The sequence below is a fragment of the Podospora pseudocomata genome, chromosome 4, assembly GCF_035222375.1.
Source record: "Podospora pseudocomata strain CBS 415.72m chromosome 4, whole genome shotgun sequence".
NCBI lineage: Eukaryota > Fungi > Ascomycota > Sordariomycetes > Sordariales > Podosporaceae > Podospora > Podospora pseudocomata.
The window spans coordinates 1256190-1274441 of NC_085888.1; the positions used below are offsets into that span (position 1 = coordinate 1256190).

The following is an 18252-nucleotide window of genomic DNA, read 5'->3' on the forward strand; positions in this document are numbered from 1 at the left end:
CAACCCTTGTGACTGAGATGATAAATACCCAGGGGCTGAATGTAGCTCATGTTGCTGAAGTCGGCAAGCCCTTGTAGTACTGCATGCAGTAGAGAAAGTCAAAAAAATACGCAATGCATCACCTCTGCATGAGGAGGGATTGGGAAAAAAACACAGGCCGATCAAGATGGGACTCGAACCCACAACCTCAGTCTTGAAATTCCTCAATTGAATAGGAGGACCACACGCTACCATTGCGCTACTTGACCTGGTTGGATTTGTTGAAATTTTGAGTCAGGAAATGGGTCAAGTGTGGAGGACCACGCAAGCAAACTGGTATTGAGGTTTCATTGATGTTGATTGGTGTTGTTTGATTCAAAGGTTAGGGTTAATATATCAAGGAAGCTTCGAGAAGGCGGAACAGCTTCTTCCTCTCGGCGCGATGGGACATCAATGCTTGTGGGCTGTGATACGGATAACGGCAAACACCGACCGGGGGGTGTTCCGGAGCCGCACCGCGTGTTGGTCACCCAGAGCACCGCCTCGCCGAAGCAGGCTTCATCCGAGTACGGGACGGACCGCATTGAGCATCGGGGCCAGATCAATCTCCCCGAAACAGAGATGGTGGGGATTTGCTGAGAGATCAGACGAGGGTTCAGCATCAGCTGAGATGACCAAGATGAGATTGGCGAGTTTCCACGTTGTCTTGTCAGTTCGGCTTCCAAAAAAGCAGACGGCTTCACGGCTCCAACCTTGTTCGACTTTGGCGCAAGGCTTGTGCTGTTGTGCAAAGGGGCCGGAGATTGACCGAGTCCACTTGGGTTGGTTTGAGCTCGGAACCAAACTGCTGATTGGACGCCGGCCGCTCCTGAAGCGAAAAATCATTTTTGCCGTGGTGTTTTGGGACGGGTAGACAGGCGCCAAAAGTCATCCTGTGGGGCCCCGGATTTCGCAGCTTCCGGGGACTTATGCACAAGTTATGCATTGCCGTTGATGAATGGCCGACGTCTCTGACGTGCAGGACTCGATAGAACCGGGTTGAAAATTGTCACGAGGAGTGGCGGTTGACTGCAAGGCACGAGTGGCATGCGTCAATTCGTCATCATCTCTATTTTGAATCAGTCGAGACAGATGTGTTTGTAATACAGAAGTTACAATGTCGTTGACGCTCCGGCCGAGGCATAACCTTTTGATGAAAATGCTCCGTGCTTGGCACCCGACCCTGGGAGACGAGTGTACCGGGTTTGTGCCAAGCCGAGGTCGGGAATAATGCAACCAGGCATCTTGTCGCCAGACCACACCCGGGTTTTCGGGGAGTTAGCAGGCGCAACAGTCCGCGTTGCCCTGTCGCGGACCGTTGGCGCCAGGTACAAAAACGATGGCCTCCCTCTTCGTGGCTCTTCTTGGCCAGATGCGATCTCCCGTCAGCCAAGAATCTCTTCCCAGATCCCCGGATTGGCATCATCCCATTTTCGGACATAATGGCAGCTGAACGCACAGGATCCCAAGACTCCATGATCGAGATGGACGCTCAAAACAATATGACAGAAAAGCCGGCCGCCTACGACCCCAACTCGGACTTCGAAGCCGCCACTATCGTGCCCGACCCATCAGAGAGAGGAACCACTTCAGGCAAAGACTCACCCGCCGTGAACGATGAGGCTGTTCAGGATCCCAACATTGTCGACTTCGACGGTCCCGAGGACATGGACAACCCCATGAACTGGCCCATGAAGAAGAGGTGGCAGAACATCGCCGTCATCTCTGTTCTCACCATCATCACCCCCCTCGGCAGTTCCATGTTCGCACCCGGCATCCCCAGAATCTTGGCCGAGTTTGAAGAGAGCTCTTCCACCGTCGCTACCTTCATTCTCAGCGTTTACATTCTCGGTTTCGCCTTCGGACCTCTCCTCGTCGCTCCTCTGAGTGAGATTTACGGCAGATCTGTGATGTACAACACGGGCAACGTCTTCTTTTTCATCTTCACCATCTGCACGGCTCTTTCCAATGGCATCCCAATGATGATGGCCTTCCGCTTTCTCATGGGTGTGGCCGGTTCAGTTCCTATCACTCTCGGCAGTGGCAGTATCTCCGATATGATGCCTGTCGAATTCCGCGGTCGCGCCATGGCAGTCTGGGCCATTGGACCTCTTCTGGGACCATGCATTGGTCCGGTGGCTGGTGGCTACCTCATTCGCGCAGCTGGCTGGCGCTGGGTCTACTGGCTCATTGCCATCGTCACTGGCCTCATCGCCGTCTTCACCTTCTTCACCCTCCGCGAGTCCTACGCGCCCGTCATCCTCGAGCGCAGAGCCGCTCGCCTCCGCAAAGAAACCGGTAACCCCCTCCTCCGCTCCAAGCTCGCCGACAACACCACCACTCCGGCCGAGAAGCTCAAGACCGCCCTCGTACGCCCCATGTACTTCCTCTTCCGCGTCCCCATCGTTACCCTCCTCTCCCTCTATGTCGCCGTCACCTATGGTGTTCTCTACCTCCTCTTCACCACCTTCTCACTTGTCTTCGGTCAGAACATGCTTGGCAGCAGCTACGGCTTCGGGGAGGGTGAGGTCGGTCTTGTCTTCATTCCCTCCGCCATTGGCATGGCTCTCGGAATTGTCATCTTCGGTGCCATGAGCGATAAGCTGGTCACGCAAAAGATCAGCAGCGGAGAGAAGCACAAGCCCGAGATCAGACTCACACCCTTCCTGACCATTCCCGCCGGTGTCACGCTTCCTATCGGCTTGTTCTTATACGGCTGGACCACCCACTATGGCGTTCACTGGATCGTTCCCATGATCGGCGTTGTGATTTTCTGCTTCGGACTCATGGGTATCATGATGGCTTGCCAAAACTACTTGCTGGTCAGTACTTGCTTCGTCCTTTTGAAGGCCGAAACCAAAGTTGCTAACATGATTTCAATAGGATGTCTACCCTCAAAACGCCGCCTCTGTCACCGCCGCTCTTGCTGTGCTCAGATCTCTTGCTGGCGCTCTCCTCCCTCTGGGCGCTATCGACATGTACATTGCCCTTGGCCTTGGATGGGGCAACTCCCTCCTTGGTTTCATCTCCCTCGGGCTGATTCCCATCCCTCTTCTCTTCTTCTTGTTCGGAGAGAGGATCAGAGGCGTCAAGAAGGTGCCCACCGCCACTGAGGCCTGATCACCCTTTCTCATTTCAGCTTCACTGTTCATATCTGATGACATTCTTCTCTTTGGCTTCCGGGTAACTTCTTTCTGCATGGCCGGCGTTTGGGTGAAAACATGATTTTAGAGGGAAACGGATACACAAAAGCAGGCGGGCAATGTGTATTTTCTTTGGTGCCGCTGTTGTCGGGATACGCATATACAAGAGATACCACTATAGAGTTTAATGTTGCTTTCGAAGCTTGTACTTACTACCATTTATTTATTTTTGTCTAACGACAAAACAAGATATGAGGCCCTGCCTTTCTATTCAACCTCCTTCCTCACTTGTCTCCAATGTGGTTTTGCAAAGACACTGGTTCCTAACTCACCACGTCCGTAGCAGAATGATGGGATTAAATTGACAGTTGATATTTCAACCGCATGCGAGCCACAGCTGGGGCCTGTTAACTGTTATTGACCCTATTTCGAAGACTCGCGTCTCCGTCAGAATGAGTTTCGTGCGGTGATACGCAGACAGGAGTGGGGTGTCCCGTTGGTGACGTGCAGATCCAAATAAGAAGGTCTGACTGGTCGGTTGGCTCGTTCATTCTTGTAATGTGCGACATGCATCTAACCACATGCTCATCACTTATCGTTGTCACCAACGCCAGCATTACCCGACCGACAGCTTCTCCATCGAACAAGCCCCGTGGACAGCTCAAGTTCTCAACAACCACTCCTTTCCGCATGCACTCACAGACGAACCAACTTCCCAACCAACCGCTGCGATATACACGGGTAATCAGCGGATGCAGATCACCATGGAGAGTGCTAAGGACTCGTCAAAGTCGAGCAACATGAAGGAAATTCTTGCTCGACTGGGCGGTATTTTCCCCATGGATGAAGAAGCTGTTTTGAAGCGTAAGTTCCCCAGTCATTGACTTGAGAAATGGATGGATGCTAAGAAGACCTATGCGGTAGTTCTACCCATGGGAACGAAGTTGATCGTGGTTGAGAAATTTGGAGTTAGTGCTTTCACAGCCACTGGTCGTATCAAGGCCCTGGAGCCAACAGGTGGCCAGAAGGAGTATTTCATCAAGGTAAGAGGTCCTATTGGATGCTGGGTATCTATCGTTCTGCTAGATGAAGCGGATGGTTTATTTATTCAATTTATAGGTTGCCTATGGTGAGCAAGGGCGGGTCATGCTGAACGGGGAAGCCATGTCGTCTCTGATGATCTACGACCTCATGCCGGACTTCATCCCGAAGCCCGTTGGATTCGGCGCCTATCAACAAGAGCAAGCTGCGTATTTCTATCTCTCCGAATTCGTGGACATGGTTCGTCGTCCATCTCGTTCATTCTCAGAGCAAGAACTTACTTGCACAAAATAGGATGTGACCACCCCCCCAGATCCCGTTGAATGGACGAAACGGCTAGCCAACATGCACAAACAAAGCCAATCACCAACCGGACAGTTCGGCTTCCCTGTAAAAACCTGTGACGGCAAAACAGCTCACACGACTGACTGGGAAGAGAGCTGGGCCGTCTTTTACCGCACACTCTTCCTAGGAGTCTGCAAACGCGACATCAAAGCCAACGGGTCGTGGCCTGAGTTGGAGCTCGCGGCAGAACAAATCGCCAACGCCGTGATCCCCCAACTTTTGGATAACTTGAAGATGTCAGATGGTCAAAAGATCAAGCCCTGCATTATCCATGGTGACCTATGGGAGGGCAACATGGGTGTGACAAGGGGAGTATCTCGGCTTGGAACAGGTAGTTCAACTCAGTATAATAATCTGTTATGGCCTCAAGGTCCTTGCCCCTTGCCATTTGGGTAGGAAAGGCAAGGCCTACTTATAGTCCTCCGGATCCCCAGGACCGTTCTGAGCTCCCTGGTCCTCGAACCTGTCTTATCTGTCTGCCTTGGCCGGGCACCTCCTTCGGCGTCCTGGCCACTGATTCCACCAGTAATAGGTACATATGATTCCTGTCCTGCAGTCTTCTTGCAGCTCGTATGGGTCCTCAGTCCCTCCTGCCCAACCAACCCGTATCGGCACCCTGGTTCTGCCTTCGTGGTGGTCGCCGTGATGCCTCCGCTGAGCCCCGGTGGGCTCAGTTGGTTGCCGGCCCCAGATATTCTGATCCTGGGCATATCGTTGGGCTATTGTTGGTTGGAGTGTGTACTGTCTAGGGGCACTGAGTCGTGGGCCCGTGTGACAATGGGGATCAGCAAAGAGACCAACAAGTCCCTCCTCTTCGATGCTGGATCATACTTTGCCCACAACGAGATGGAACTTGGGCACTGGAGGTGCGAATTCAGTACCGTGTTCCGTGACAAGAGCTACACGGAACACTACCAACAAAATTACCCTCCTGCTGAGCCTGTGGAGGAGTTTGACGATCGCAACCGGCTGTACAGCCTCAAAGGAGCCATCGTTTATTCCGCTGGCCACCCGCAGAGTTCCATGAGAAAGACGTAGGTGTTTTGACTTGACGGAATCAGTTTCTTTTGCAGCTCGGCTAACCAAGTTGGTAATTAGGGCGTACAACAATATGCTGTATCTCATTGAAAAGTACGCCCCACTGAACGGGGTAGACAAATACGATCCGAACATCGACCCATCCATCACGGGGACATGCATCGTGCCCCATCTTGCCGAGGGGTTCATTTGAATTGCTAAGCGTATTTTCAAGCATAGTTTATGAAGATATATGAGCAACAGTCATCTACCACGAGCCTTTTGGAAAGGCATAGTGTGGCGAAAGACAAAGATGGGAGAGATCCAAAGAAGACTTGGGACATCAGGTTGACATGTGCCCACAATGCATACACTGGATATATAGTAACGAGCGAAGCAAATACTTTTGTGTTTGAACAAGGAGGATGCAGTGAGTGAGGTCAGGGGGCACAGCGGCTGGGGAACGACTAATTCCTACATGGTTGGTGTATTCTAGAAACACTTCGAGTCAAGCGAACAAAGCTCTTGTGATGAGAACAACCAAAAAAGAGCAACCTGGACACTGTTGATCAAAACAGGCATAAGCTAATGTTGGATTGAGAAAAACTGCAAAAAATGGACTCGGATACCGGGAGTCGAACCCGGGGCTGTTGAGAGAACAGACACTTCTGAGAAGTGAGAGTCAACGATGTTACCGCTACACCATACCCGATTGAGTCGTGAATGGTCCGATTTGATAGAAGGTGGGGCGGGAGTGGAGCAAATGATAGATTCATGGACAGCGTTACACAGTACAAAGAGATGACAAAGTAGGCAAAAGTATAGTTATTATGGGGTAGAAAAAAAGAAAACGGTTGTTGATTAGTATTATTGAACATTAGCTTGGGTTATATATGACGATAAGTGAAGTAAAGTAGGGACTCGGACTCGTCGATCTCGGAGAGACACAGCCATCTTCTGATTTCGCAATGCGAGAAGACAGTCTCACAAACAGATTTTCAGGTTCGGGGAAATGCTTCTGCCAAAAGTTAGCATCATATCGAGAGTCCCGAGTAAAGTCGTACGGGTTGTATGGGCACCCGTCAAACTCATCATCATAACTGGTGGCCGAGCTCTCTTCCAAATAGCTTGAAGAGGTAGAGGTGGCCGAGTTCACTTCTGAATAGCTCGAATAGGAAGAGCGAGTAAAGGAGGAGGGACATGGGAAGGAGCTGCCTGCAGCGTTCCCATGGGTTATGGTGAGATAAGAAGGATCTACGGTAGGAGAAGTAGCCCAAGTATGCCAGTCGTAGTTAGCTCTCACGTATGTACTCACCGATGGATCAAGAGCTTGGTCGTAGGTGTTAGCAGCATATCGAGACTCAGACTGATCAACAGCTGGGGTCTCGGAACAGGAAACGGTGAAGTAATCATCTGAAGGGGGTACTTCACCAGGTCCCATAAACATCTCCCAGAGGCAGTAAGCCAGGTTCGTGATGGTAGAGGCCATGGCGGAAGAGATGTATGGGGTTGGGAGTTCAGATATGATGTTCCTGACGCACTTGACTACTTCAAGTCGAAGACTCTTACACCAATAAGGCTGAGGTTGTGTGGTTTTGGGTTGCTTGCTTGTTTTTCTGTGTGTGCAGTGAAGTAAGCAAACGGCCTTGTTAGAAAGAATCGTCGACGATGTCAAGTGTCTGGAAATGGGTTTCGCTGAGGAATGAGGACGGCTAAAACTTTTCGAAGATGAGGCAATCCAGGAGCTTAAGTAAGAAGAGGCACCCTTGTTGACAGTGCCATTGTGTCTACCACAAACAAAAAGCTGGGGCCTCACTGTCATTGTTCCTCGTTCGGCTTCTTGAGTTGCCGACAGTTTGAACATTCAGCGAACAATGATGTTGACCCCCATGAACCCCCACCTAGCCCCCACGCTGAAGACAAAGAAACGAGGACGCTTGGAACGATGAAGCAAAACTGGAAAGATAAGAACGGTTGTTGATGGGGTCCGGACAGGTGGGCGAGTCTGGGCAAGGTGTCACCTGTTCCAAGCCACATTTGTTACGGCAAGACGGGTGTTGGAGAAGCGCGCGCCACGACTACCACCAGACCATTTGCAGCTTGTGCGCCGTGCCATCACAGCGATTATTAGCATCACCTGGCCAAAGTCTCAGACGGACCGGCGAAAGTGCGGAAGCTGGAGCCCTACTTTCTCTGGTTGGTCCGTGGATCGGGACAAGTGACGACCATGGTTGGCCGTCTGTCTTCGGGTTTCAGCATTCGGAACACAGGTCCGTTGATTGGAAGATAGCCTCTCGACAGCAACGTAGAGATGCTTGGTCAAGTCTTCACTGGCATGTGAGGCATGTTAGAATGTTCGTCTCACCACTAGCTTGTTCCATGTGCCCCTCATCCGATGGAACCACACGCTCGCTGGTCAAAAATAGGCCGCAAATACATGCGAGGGAGGCTGTGATGGGAAGCTGGTGGTGTGTTAGACAGAGAGGGTACTCTGTGCCTTGTTCACGCATATGATCGCCCTTCAGCTCGATAGCCACCTACGTAAATGCAATCCATGTACCCAAACATAGAGAAGCTGAAATATCGCGGGGTACGCGCGCGCATTACTCACATCCCCTTAATCTGTCTTGTTGACCTCTGGAAAACTTTTCAACTGGGATCGAACAACGGCCGGGCCGTTTAGCGTGCAACGGTCGCACATTGAGCTTCCGCTACCACGCAAAGAAGTAACGCTTCTACGACTTCGATTTCCTTTGCCCTACGGCCTGCCAGAGGTTGGACGGATTTCGGGTCACCTTCCAGCGGCCCTTCCCGCTTTGCCATCTGATCTGGAAGCGGTATCGGCAGGGTTGCGCTACCTCGGCCAAACAACCCGAACCCTTAACTGGACAGGGGACTGGGCACTTGGAATTCACTCAAAACCGACATAACTTCCATTCAAAATCCCCTCGTTGCCTGTATCCATCTTTTTTCGTCAGAATTCACTCTTCAAAAAAAACCGTGACAGCATCACGCACAAACCTCACCTCTTTGTTGTCTCACCAATCCTCAGAACCGACGTTTTGGTGGTCCAAGGCCCACCGATTCCAACCCCTCCAACTTCCCCACGTGGATCCACGTAGTGGGGTCTGTCACCGTCACCGCCCTGTCCAAGCTTCTGACCGCCAGAAACAAGTATCACGATCTCAACAGAAATTCCATCAAGAGTTTTCCACACATCTTCCGACTGGCCGGACCCCATCTCCTGGAGTCCTGGAAGCGCCGAAAGAGGAATCTCACCTCCGTCACGAACCACCATCCCCAGAACCCAGCCTCTAATAAATCTTCACATCCTTCTGCGGGCGTTCGAGCATTCGATCATCGAGATATTTCCCCGCAACCCGGTGTTGGGGCTTACAAACATCTCGTCGTGAGATTTTTAAATATTTTTGACCCGGCACACACGATTTCTCGCATCCCAAGCTTTGGGAACCCCTCCTTTGGGCCTGCATAGACCTGCATTTGCGGGTGTGTGACGTGCCAATAGCAGAGTGGTTGGCAGGCAAGTGACGCATTTTATTTGCCGTGCTGCAGGTCGAGCAGTGGTGTCAACAGCGGTGTCAAACCTTGCAGTTGACGGCTGTCGGTCAAGCAGCGCAGCACTCCACTTATATCCACTCGGTGGCCGGTTGTTTACTCCCGCTCACCAAAGGACCAGGGGCAAGCCCGGGGCCGGTTGGCTTTGACCGCAACTTTTGACGGAACCAAAGTCCTCCCTGCGGTAACCGCCGATCTGGAACACTCCACACCCGCACCGGGGCTCCACGCGGTGAAGGATTCAAGAAGAACGCTTCTCCCGCCTTCCCGTCCCGTTGCTTATTTTTCCCGGTTGGCCTTTTTGGAAACTTTGCCACCAAATCCGTCCCCAATCTAATGTCCCAAGGTCTCGACTACATGACGACAACATGGCTGCCGCTGTACTTTATCTGAGAGAGTCTATCGACCGCCCTGACTCGCGGGTGAGCTTCGCGCGGTCTGAAGCTTCCAGCCACTCAACCTATCATAGCTTTCAGGATCTCGATCTTCAGGAACCCGAGGTACCACCACCAGCACCCTCCAATCCTACCTCGAGGCCGCCTGTTCGTTTGCCAGCTCCTACATCTGTTCCCATTACTCATCAACGTCCACCGGTAGCTTGGGAGATGCGGCGACAGGACTCGGGCTATGAATCAATCACACCAGCCCGCAAGGATTCATTCCCATCTCATCACAAGGGAGCTTCGACAACATCTTTGGCTTCAAACGGCCGGAAACGTGTCAGGCCTGCCACCCGGCGATCTCCCAAGTCTGCGCCAGCTTCGCAACTGCAAAGAAGTAGCCGCAACTCTGTCTCACCCTCCCCCGATTACCGACAATCGGAGGAGGTTCAAGAAGAGGTTTCCTACTTTCACTTCCCACAGCCGGAATTCACCTCGGAGCCGGCATTGGACGATACCATCGGCTCTCACAACCCTCGTGATTTCGCTACTGAAGGCAACTACACACACAAATCTGAGGTTGCGGTCTATCCACTCCCTCCACAGACGACGCATTACTGGACAAGCGATCAGACGCGACGACTTGAGTATGCGGCCATTGATGCCGCGAGCAAGGGCGTTCGCGGCTGGGTTATGCGTCATGTCGTCCCAGAGTGCTTTGTGCCCCCAAGCAAGCGAAGGGTGGGGTTCGAGGACGACAGAGGCAGCGTGATTCGGTACCGCCTTGACCTCGACACGGAGGATGACGGCGAGGAGAAGGGGAACTCAGATTCGAGAAAGGGGTGGAGGACTTGGTTATTCAGTGTCCGGCGCCGTTGAAGGAGCCAACATTTTTTTGGTCAAAATGCAAGGATTGGCGCAACGTTATTTTTTTGGGGCAGCATGGTTGGGGTCACAGAACATCATCGGCGTACATGGCATTTTTAGGGCATCACATTGGGTTGGGCGTTTTATATACCCTGCAGCATTCACTGCTTTGAACTTTCATTTGCTCGTTCATTGCCAACTGACATGCAAGACTGGTGTCTGGTCGAGGACCAGGGCCATTAACTTTTTGGGCGAAATTACGTTTATTTTAATCGTTGGGGGAGGATAATGTCTGGCAGGGTGTTGTTTGTTATTGGATTTTCGACGATCAGGGATGGATATTGAACAAGTTGATGCTTGAGAATGGAGGGGGCAGGGAAAAAGATAGGACAGAAGAGGATTACCACACACATAGATGGCCACGGAGTCATAGATTGAGTACATAATACTACTAATTTCTTCAGATTCGCCTTTGTTCTTGACCCATTCACCTTTGGCTACTGACACTACTCATGGCTCCTGTGTCCCTTCATTGATCTGGAGAAGGTTCTCTCATCGCCCTTATGCTAACTTACGGGTCTAATGCCCGCGTTCTGAGAAATTTGATAATGTTACTTGACCCGCTTTTGCTTTGGAGATATTGGGTTGAGAGTTGAGGCTAGGATGTAGTCGAATGACCGCCATGAAATCAAGGTCCTGTCATTTCAGAAGTATCATTATGTCACTCTTTTGGTAAACAACCATCGACCAAGTTCACCATATTGATCATGACGTTGCAAAGAAATGTCTGAGTTACATACTTACACTCTCTAACATTCTTCCATATTGACATCGTAAACAACGAAAAAATATCGGTGGGAAGATTGATATCAGCCAAGGTCATTGAATATCGATACTCGATGATGGAATAAACTTAATGGGAACTAATTCAAAATCAACATGCTCCTCAATGGGAAATCCATATTAAATTAAATATATCGGTCATTATAGACAGTCGCCTTACATCCTTAATGTAGTGGTGAAATGCTGTAAACCAATTATCAAGAGCCGGAACAAAGCTAAACCAGTACGCGACGTTTCCCTAGAAACCACCAACCTAATAAACATCGAGTCGACCGCCCGTTTATGCTTTTTAACAGTGTCTTCCACAAACGCCATTCAGTCAAGTATATATGCATATATAATAAGAAATAGTGAAACAGATCAAAGGGTATATGCACTGCGCCTGGACACCCACCCTGCCTTCATCCCGGCAAAAACAAGTGTGCCACCACCGGAACAACATCAACGTTGTTCATTTGACAGCCATAATGCCAAGTAATCCGTCAAAATGATCTCGCCCTCCCCCTCGCTTTCTTATCTTGGTCGTCCTTCTCCCTCAAGTACCCTAACCCAGTCCTCGCCGGAGCCACCTCGTCATAACTCGGCAGCTTAGATTGCATTTGAAACCCATCAGCTACCACGTCTGACTCCGCAAGAGGTTCGTCATGGCCTTGGGACTTCTGGGATTTGGTTGTCGATTCCACTTCCTTTGTCCTTCTCTGTGCTGAGCCCATTTGAAACCCGTCGACCACCGTGTCCAGCTCTGTGTCTTCTTCCAAAGATGGATCATGCCCCTGCGCTGCCTGGTATCTAGTGGCAACCATAGCATTTGCCGAGCTTTCTCCTACACTCAAGTGGACGCGATTCTGCATTTGAAATCCATCCGCCACTTCTTCTCCATCGTCGCTGGAAGTGATCCTGTGTGGATGGTGTATTGGTGACATCTCTAATACCAACACCTTTTGCGCGTCCAACTCCTCGATAGTCCGCTGACGTGTCAGAAACCCTCCGTGGACTGGGTGTATACTTTGTGGTGAGGATGGTGTGCCTGATGGCGAGCTTGGTTTGGTTGGTGATAGAGGTATCGATGGGGCAAGCGGTCTTCGTGGGATTCTTTGCTGTGCGGTTGAGATAGGTTCTGGATCTAGGTGCGCTGCAGGAGGGGGTTGTCGAGGCAACGCAGGTGGTGCTGAAGACAGAAGTGGTTGGCTGGATGGTTGAGGATCTGTCGGAGGAGAAGATGTTTCTGTTTGCTGAGATTCGAGACAGAACCCGTGCTCCTGCAAGCCATCGTCCGAGTACCCTGGAGTCGCAGAGGTAGGGGAGGAACCAGTTGCAACGTTGGACAACTTGTTTGATGCATCCCAAGTCATTTGGGAATTGGACCAGAGACCCCTTCGTTTTCGGATGGCCACGACGAACAAGAGCGTGAGAACGATGAACATGAGAGTGTAGTTGAAGAAGGCCTCAACTAAGGGTAAGATATCTGTGCGGATACCCGTATGTCCTTTAATGTTTCCAGACCAGATGAGGCTATAGTTTTCATACTCGCTGAGGTTAATGCCCATTGTGACAAGAAGGCGACAGAATGTAAGAATTGTGGATGTCAAATACAAGGCGGCGACCTGGGTATAGTGTTAGCAAGTCCGTCTGCACAGTTGGAGGTTGTCGACCTGCCTTTTTCAGCATGATATTTTCCTTTGTATGGTGGAGCACATAGGAGGCAAACCCAAGGATTGGAAGACTGGTGATCCACAAGCAAATATTGAAGGCATTACGTAGATGGCTTGATTTGATAAGAGAGTCGAAATGAGCATCCTGTGCTCCTGCCTGAAGGGCGAAGTATAAACGCGCTGCTTCGCTGGCCGGATCGAACAATCCATCTGTAACATGGAGATCATTCAACTTCTGTAGCTGTGATCTGTGAGCGATATCAGCTTGGAGACGAACCCCAAAATGCGTAAGAGCAAGAGCCAGCAAGATAATGCCCAATGCAAAGGCAGCGAATCTTAGGCGTCTTCGAATAGGTGACTTTTTCGCTCCGTTCAAACACAACACAAAGCCGCTGCCAATCTCGACGAAGGCTATAAAGAGGAGGATATCGGAGATATTCTGAAGCGCCTCGGCGAGGAAGAGAACAAGGGATACCGCTAGCTCAAAGTATTCTGTTTTTGTTATTCTGCCAGCAATGTCGTTGAATCCCCAAATGCTCAAGCCGACTTGGGCCACTTGGCATAATGACGAACTTCAAGAGACAACCAGTTAGCTGAGAGCACACGGTAAAACGAAGCGCTCGGTGTGGTTGCTCACACGATCCAGAACGGGTACACCACCTTCATCCACGCCACTCCCACTCTAGCGGGGTCACCCCTTCGGCGGACGACGCAGAGACTCACAAACCACAGGACGAGCAGTGGTGTGATCCAAATGCCAGAAAGTACGGCATGGGCGGCGGCAAAGCCGCTTATCCAGACGTCAAGGTAAAACATACTCATGTTGCCTTGAGGTCGATTAGGCGGGGCGGTCACCAAACCGACACGCCCTTGGTGGAGCACGCAGGTATCGTGAGTAGTACCTCGTTCAGGCGCCTACAATCCACGGCCGCGAAGCTGAATTGATGGGGTGAAGAATTGTGTTGTGGACGGATGGACTCAAAGTAGGCTCGCCGAATCCTTCTGGTGCTGACTGATGGCGGCGGTCTTCAGGGGTCGGCTGGTTCCGCCGTACAAGGCCATCCGCTACATAACCGTTTAGCAAAAGAGCGTTGGAAAGCACTGATTTTGGGCGAGGAAAAAAAGGACGCTGTCTTGACCGACAGTCAGGAACATCGCGAAGCGCGACTGTGCGGCTTGAACCAACAAGGTCACATCCAAACTGGGATCTGATCTGACCCTTGCAGCTTATGGGGGTTTAACGTTTGATCGTATTGGCTGGGTGGAAAAGGGGTCATCCTTCGCCCATGGCGTTAGGTACAAGCGTTGAACTGGTAAAAGAAGAATGCCGAAAATGTCCATATTGGCGATGTCTCTTAAGAGTCGCGACAGAGGCTTGTTCTCTCTTGCGCCAGGATGCGTAAATGCCCAGATATGAAGCTGGATGAAAATTGATCCTCTGCGCTTCATCAAGCTCACAAGCTCCACTGGACAAAGTTTGTTGCTCCACCGCTGTGCCGCACGTAGTGTTGAGGCAGTGCTCACCCAGACCCGTGATTTGCATTTGGTGATCAGCATTCCGCTTGTAACCCTAACCCTTGACTATACTCTTCCAGCTTCTCAGGATGTGAAGGGACTTTCCCAAGGGTAACAGGACCTTAGAAGAGAAAAGCTAGGCATAACTACAGAATCACCTGGTTATTGGCTTTAGTAATTCGCTTTCCTTATGAGTGCTCCAACACTGCATTGTTAGTAAGGGTTAGGGTTGATAGAAGCTCCTTAGCCCCTGAACAGATTCTCACCCACCAACAACTGGGCTTGATCCCGACAGAGTCGGAGAAGGTGACAAATTTTGTCGACAATTCAGCGCTCCAGATCCTCTGAAGCCTGAAGTAAGAGGATTTGTCTTATAAACTGGCCCCGGTTCCTCCCTCTTGACCGGGTTGACTCATTAGCATTAGGTAGAAGACTTGCCCTGATATCTGAGGTGTCTTACAGGCGTAGTGTAGTGATTTGTGTCGAGGGCGAGCCTTGAAGATCGATTCGATTCGAGATAAGGCCAAGTGGATTCCCACATGGCTCTTGCAGTCTGACGCCCTTTCCACATCTGGCGGACCGTCGTCACTAGGTGCATGGTGGTGGGGACAATCGTTGTTTCCAGTACCTGACTCTATTACATGTCTCAACGCATGTTGTTGATGTTGAGTGCCACTGGATGGGACATGGAGAGCTCATGGGGATAATGCAATGAGGGTGCAACCCAATATATCTCACATGCAGCAGCTGTTCAACGGCTTCCAGGACAGGCGAGAAAGTCCCCCTCCATTGACCAAGTGTTCCTCGAAATGGTAGTGGAGTGCGGGGCATCTCGATGTTTGACAGCTGCTGGGTGCCCCCCGCCAGTCGGCAACTCGGAGATCTGTCGACGGCCTGCCCCTCCTTCCCGAGCTTCGGCATCCGCAGAGAAAATCAACAGCGCGCCGGTTGGCTGGAGATGACGATGCGACGATGCCACTAGATGGCTAGCGCGGGGCTGCCATTTGTCAACCTTTTGACTGGACCACTGTTGATAAGCCCTGTTATCGCGCCGCTACTCCTCGATGTGGTGGTTGAACGACATGGCGGGGTTGAATGCCCGCGCGCCCACCCCTCCAGAACCCCTTATCACACCAAAGACTCTGATTGACAAATCAGGCGTTTGCAATTCTTATCAATCATCATGGGACGACAGCGGCCGAAGCCGGGCAGGCAAGGAATGCGGGCAGCACGCCGTGGTGATGAAGATGGACAGATGGGCGGCAAGAGAAAAGGGCTATATCTAAGACTGTCCCTCGTCTCACCAGGAAGTTGAGATCTCGATATCGGCACAGCAACTCGAACACTTCTTCTTTCCTTAGTCTCGAAACAACCTTCACAATGGGCTCCATCGTCGCCGACCTCCCTCACCCCTTCGACCCTCTCTCTCTGGCCGAGATTGAGACGGCCATCAACATCGTCAAGAAGGCTCACGGCCAAGTCTTCTTCAATGTCGTCTCTCTCCAGGAGCCTCGCAAGGCTGAGATGACAGCATGGCTCGCCAACCCCGAGACCACCCCCCGCCCAAAGCGTTTTGCTGATGTTGTGGTGATCGCTCCCGGTGGCAAGGTCTACGATGGTCTCGTTGATCTTGCTGAGGCCAAGATCACCAAGTGGGATCTGTTGGATGGAGAGCAGCCTATTGTGAGATTTACCCCTGTGTGATGTTTCCTCACCTAGCCACTAAGTTACATGCTAGATCACCATGGAGGAGCTCCAGCTGGTAGAGCACGTCGTCCGCAAGGACCCCAAGGTCATTGAACAGTGCATCATCAGCGGTGTTGCCCCAGAGGACATGCACAAGGTCTATTGCGACCCATGGACCATTGGCTACGATGAGCGGTTTGGCAACAAGGTGCGGTTGCAACAGGCACTCATGTACTACCGTCCAGACATCGACAACTGCCAGTACCAGTACCCTCTTGATTTCTGCCCTATCTACGATGCCGACAAGGGTGAGATCATTGCCATCGATATCCCCAAGGTCCGCCGCCCACTCAGCAAGGCCCCGCCTATGGACTATCATCCTGCTGCGGTGGAGGCCCGGGGTGGTTACCGCACCGATCTGAAGCCCATCAACATCACCCAGCCCGAAGGTGTTTCGTTCAAGCTTACCGGCAGGGAGATTGAGTGGCAAAACTGGAAGTTCCACATCGGCTTCAACTACAGAGAAGGCATCGTGCTCAACAACATCACCTTCAACGACAAGGGCACCGTCCGCCCCATCTTCTACAGACTTTCTCTCGCCGAAATGGTCGTCCCATACGGTAACCCCGAGGCCCCCCACCACCGCAAGCACGCTCTTGACCAGGGTGAGTATGGTGCTGGCTACATGACCAACAGCCTGTCCCTTGGCTGCGACTGCAAGGGCTCCATTCACTACATGGATGCCGAGTTCCCCACCCGTGATGGTGGTCTTCGCACCATCAAGAATGCCATCTGCATTCACGAGGAGGATGCCGGCATCCTCTTCAAGCATAGCGACTTCCGTGACGATTCCGTCATCGTTACCCGTGGCCGCAAGCTGATCATCCAGCAAATCTTCACCGCCGCCAACTACGAGTACGTCGTCGCCTGGGTGTTCCACCAGGATGGCACCATTGCCCCTGAGATCAAGCTCACCGGTATCTTGAACACCTACGCCATGCTCGAGGACGAGGACACCAAGGGCTGGGGCACTCAGGTCTACCCCGGCGTCAACGCCCACAACCACCAGCATCTCTTCTGCCTCCGCATCGACGCCAACATCGACGGTCCCAACAACACCGTCTTCGTCAACGACGCCGTCCCCAGCGAGGCCCCCGTTGGCAGCCCCGAGAACTTTTACGGCAACGGTTTCTACAACAAGCGCACCAAGCTCGTGACCGAGGGCGAGGCCATGACGGACTACAACGGCGCCACCTCCCGCGCCTGGGAGATCGCCAACACCAACAAGCTCAACCCCTACAGCAAGAAGCCCGTCAGCTACAAGTTGGTTAGCAGAGAGGTCCCCGGCCTCATGCCCAAGGAGGGCTCCCTGGTCTGGAAGCGCGCCGCCTTTGCCAGACATGCCGTCCACGTCACCAAGTACCGCGACGACGAGCTCTGGCCCGCGGGAAAACACGTCCCCCAGACCTCTGGCGAGCCATCCCGCGGCATCACCGAGTGGATTGGTGATGGCACTACCTCCATTGACAACGCCGACATTGTCCTCTGGCACACCTTTGGCGTGACCCACTTCCCGTCCCCCGAGGACTTCCCCGTCATGCCTGCCGAGCCGATGATGCTTCTCCTCCGCCCTCGAAACTTCTTCGCCGGCAACCCGGTGATGGATGTTCCTCCCAGCTATGCCAGCACCCCGAGCCAGATTCTCGCCGGCAAGCAGGGTGTTTTGGACGCTACTGACAAGCTTAGCACTCTTGCTTTTGCCAACGGCAACGGCGCCAGCTGCTGCAAGAGCAATGGTTTCAATGGCACTCACTAGATTGACAATCGGGAGAATGATGGCATGATATGGAAAGCATTCTTTGGATGAGGAGTTGTTTGTGTATTCTTCTGGCTTTTGTTCTTGGATACCTTGGTTATTTTTGTATTTTTAGTTTTCCCTTTTGGATACCTGTATAAGACAAGTATTATTCACATTCTTTGAGGCACCTTGGACTCCGTGGACGATGTGGCATTCCCAATATTGCAAAAAGCCTTTTATTCAATTAAATACCACGGGATGGTTGCTTCACTCTTTTTGGGAGACACATGGCTCGTGCTCTTTCCTGTCAACTGGGATCTTATCACACACACATTTAGTCGCGACATTTCAGGCATCGAGTGATGGCGACT

The 18252-nt window shown here is 51.8% G+C and overlaps 5 protein-coding genes and 2 non-coding genes across 7 annotated transcripts; 6 read left to right on the forward strand and 1 right to left on the reverse strand.

Annotated features, from left to right (window-relative positions):
* Nucleotides 1-158: 158 nt before the first annotated feature.
* QC762_0065040 lies at nucleotides 159-248 on the forward strand. The gene has a single exon. It is a non-coding gene; the product is annotated as a tRNA-Arg (tRNA).
* A 942-nt stretch (nucleotides 249-1190) lies between these two features.
* Nucleotides 1191-3445, forward strand: QC762_409800 (uncharacterized protein). Its single transcript, XM_062890437.1, has 2 exons — nucleotides 1191-2840; nucleotides 2902-3445. The coding sequence occupies exons 1-2, from the start codon at nucleotides 1461-1463 to the stop codon at nucleotides 3136-3138; spliced, it is 1617 nt and encodes a 538-aa protein (XP_062743360.1). The 5' UTR covers nucleotides 1191-1460; the 3' UTR covers nucleotides 3139-3445.
* A 170-nt stretch (nucleotides 3446-3615) lies between these two features.
* On the forward strand, nucleotides 3616-5863 carry QC762_409790 (uncharacterized protein). Its single transcript, XM_062890436.1, has 6 exons — nucleotides 3616-4025; nucleotides 4086-4204; nucleotides 4281-4442; nucleotides 4497-4845; nucleotides 5329-5581; nucleotides 5646-5863. The coding sequence occupies exons 1-6, from the start codon at nucleotides 3743-3745 to the stop codon at nucleotides 5776-5778; spliced, it is 1299 nt and encodes a 432-aa protein (XP_062743361.1). The 5' UTR covers nucleotides 3616-3742; the 3' UTR covers nucleotides 5779-5863.
* A 321-nt stretch (nucleotides 5864-6184) lies between these two features.
* QC762_0065070 lies at nucleotides 6185-6276 on the forward strand. The gene has a single exon. It is a non-coding gene; the product is annotated as a tRNA-Glu (tRNA).
* A 3232-nt stretch (nucleotides 6277-9508) lies between these two features.
* Nucleotides 9509-10399, forward strand: QC762_404160 (uncharacterized protein; the record flags this gene model as incomplete). The annotated part of the gene is made up of 1 exon (XM_062889873.1): nucleotides 9509-10399. The coding sequence occupies one exon, from the start codon at nucleotides 9509-9511 to the stop codon at nucleotides 10397-10399; it is 891 nt and encodes a 296-aa protein (XP_062743362.1).
* Nucleotides 10400-11712: 1313 nt separating this feature from the next.
* On the reverse strand, nucleotides 11713-13704 carry QC762_404150 (uncharacterized protein; the record flags this gene model as incomplete). The annotated part of the gene is made up of 3 exons (XM_062889872.1): nucleotides 11713-12834; nucleotides 13160-13454; nucleotides 13520-13704. 3 exons carry the CDS (start codon nucleotides 13702-13704, stop codon nucleotides 11713-11715), a joined length of 1602 nt encoding a protein of 533 aa, XP_062743363.1.
* Nucleotides 13705-15090: 1386 nt separating this feature from the next.
* On the forward strand, nucleotides 15091-18115 carry AMO1 (peroxisomal copper amine oxidase). Its single transcript, XM_062889871.1, has 2 exons — nucleotides 15091-16080; nucleotides 16136-18115. The coding sequence occupies exons 1-2, from the start codon at nucleotides 15778-15780 to the stop codon at nucleotides 17897-17899; spliced, it is 2067 nt and encodes a 688-aa protein (XP_062743364.1). The 5' UTR covers nucleotides 15091-15777; the 3' UTR covers nucleotides 17900-18115.
* The last annotated feature ends 137 nt before the right edge of the window (nucleotides 18116-18252 follow it).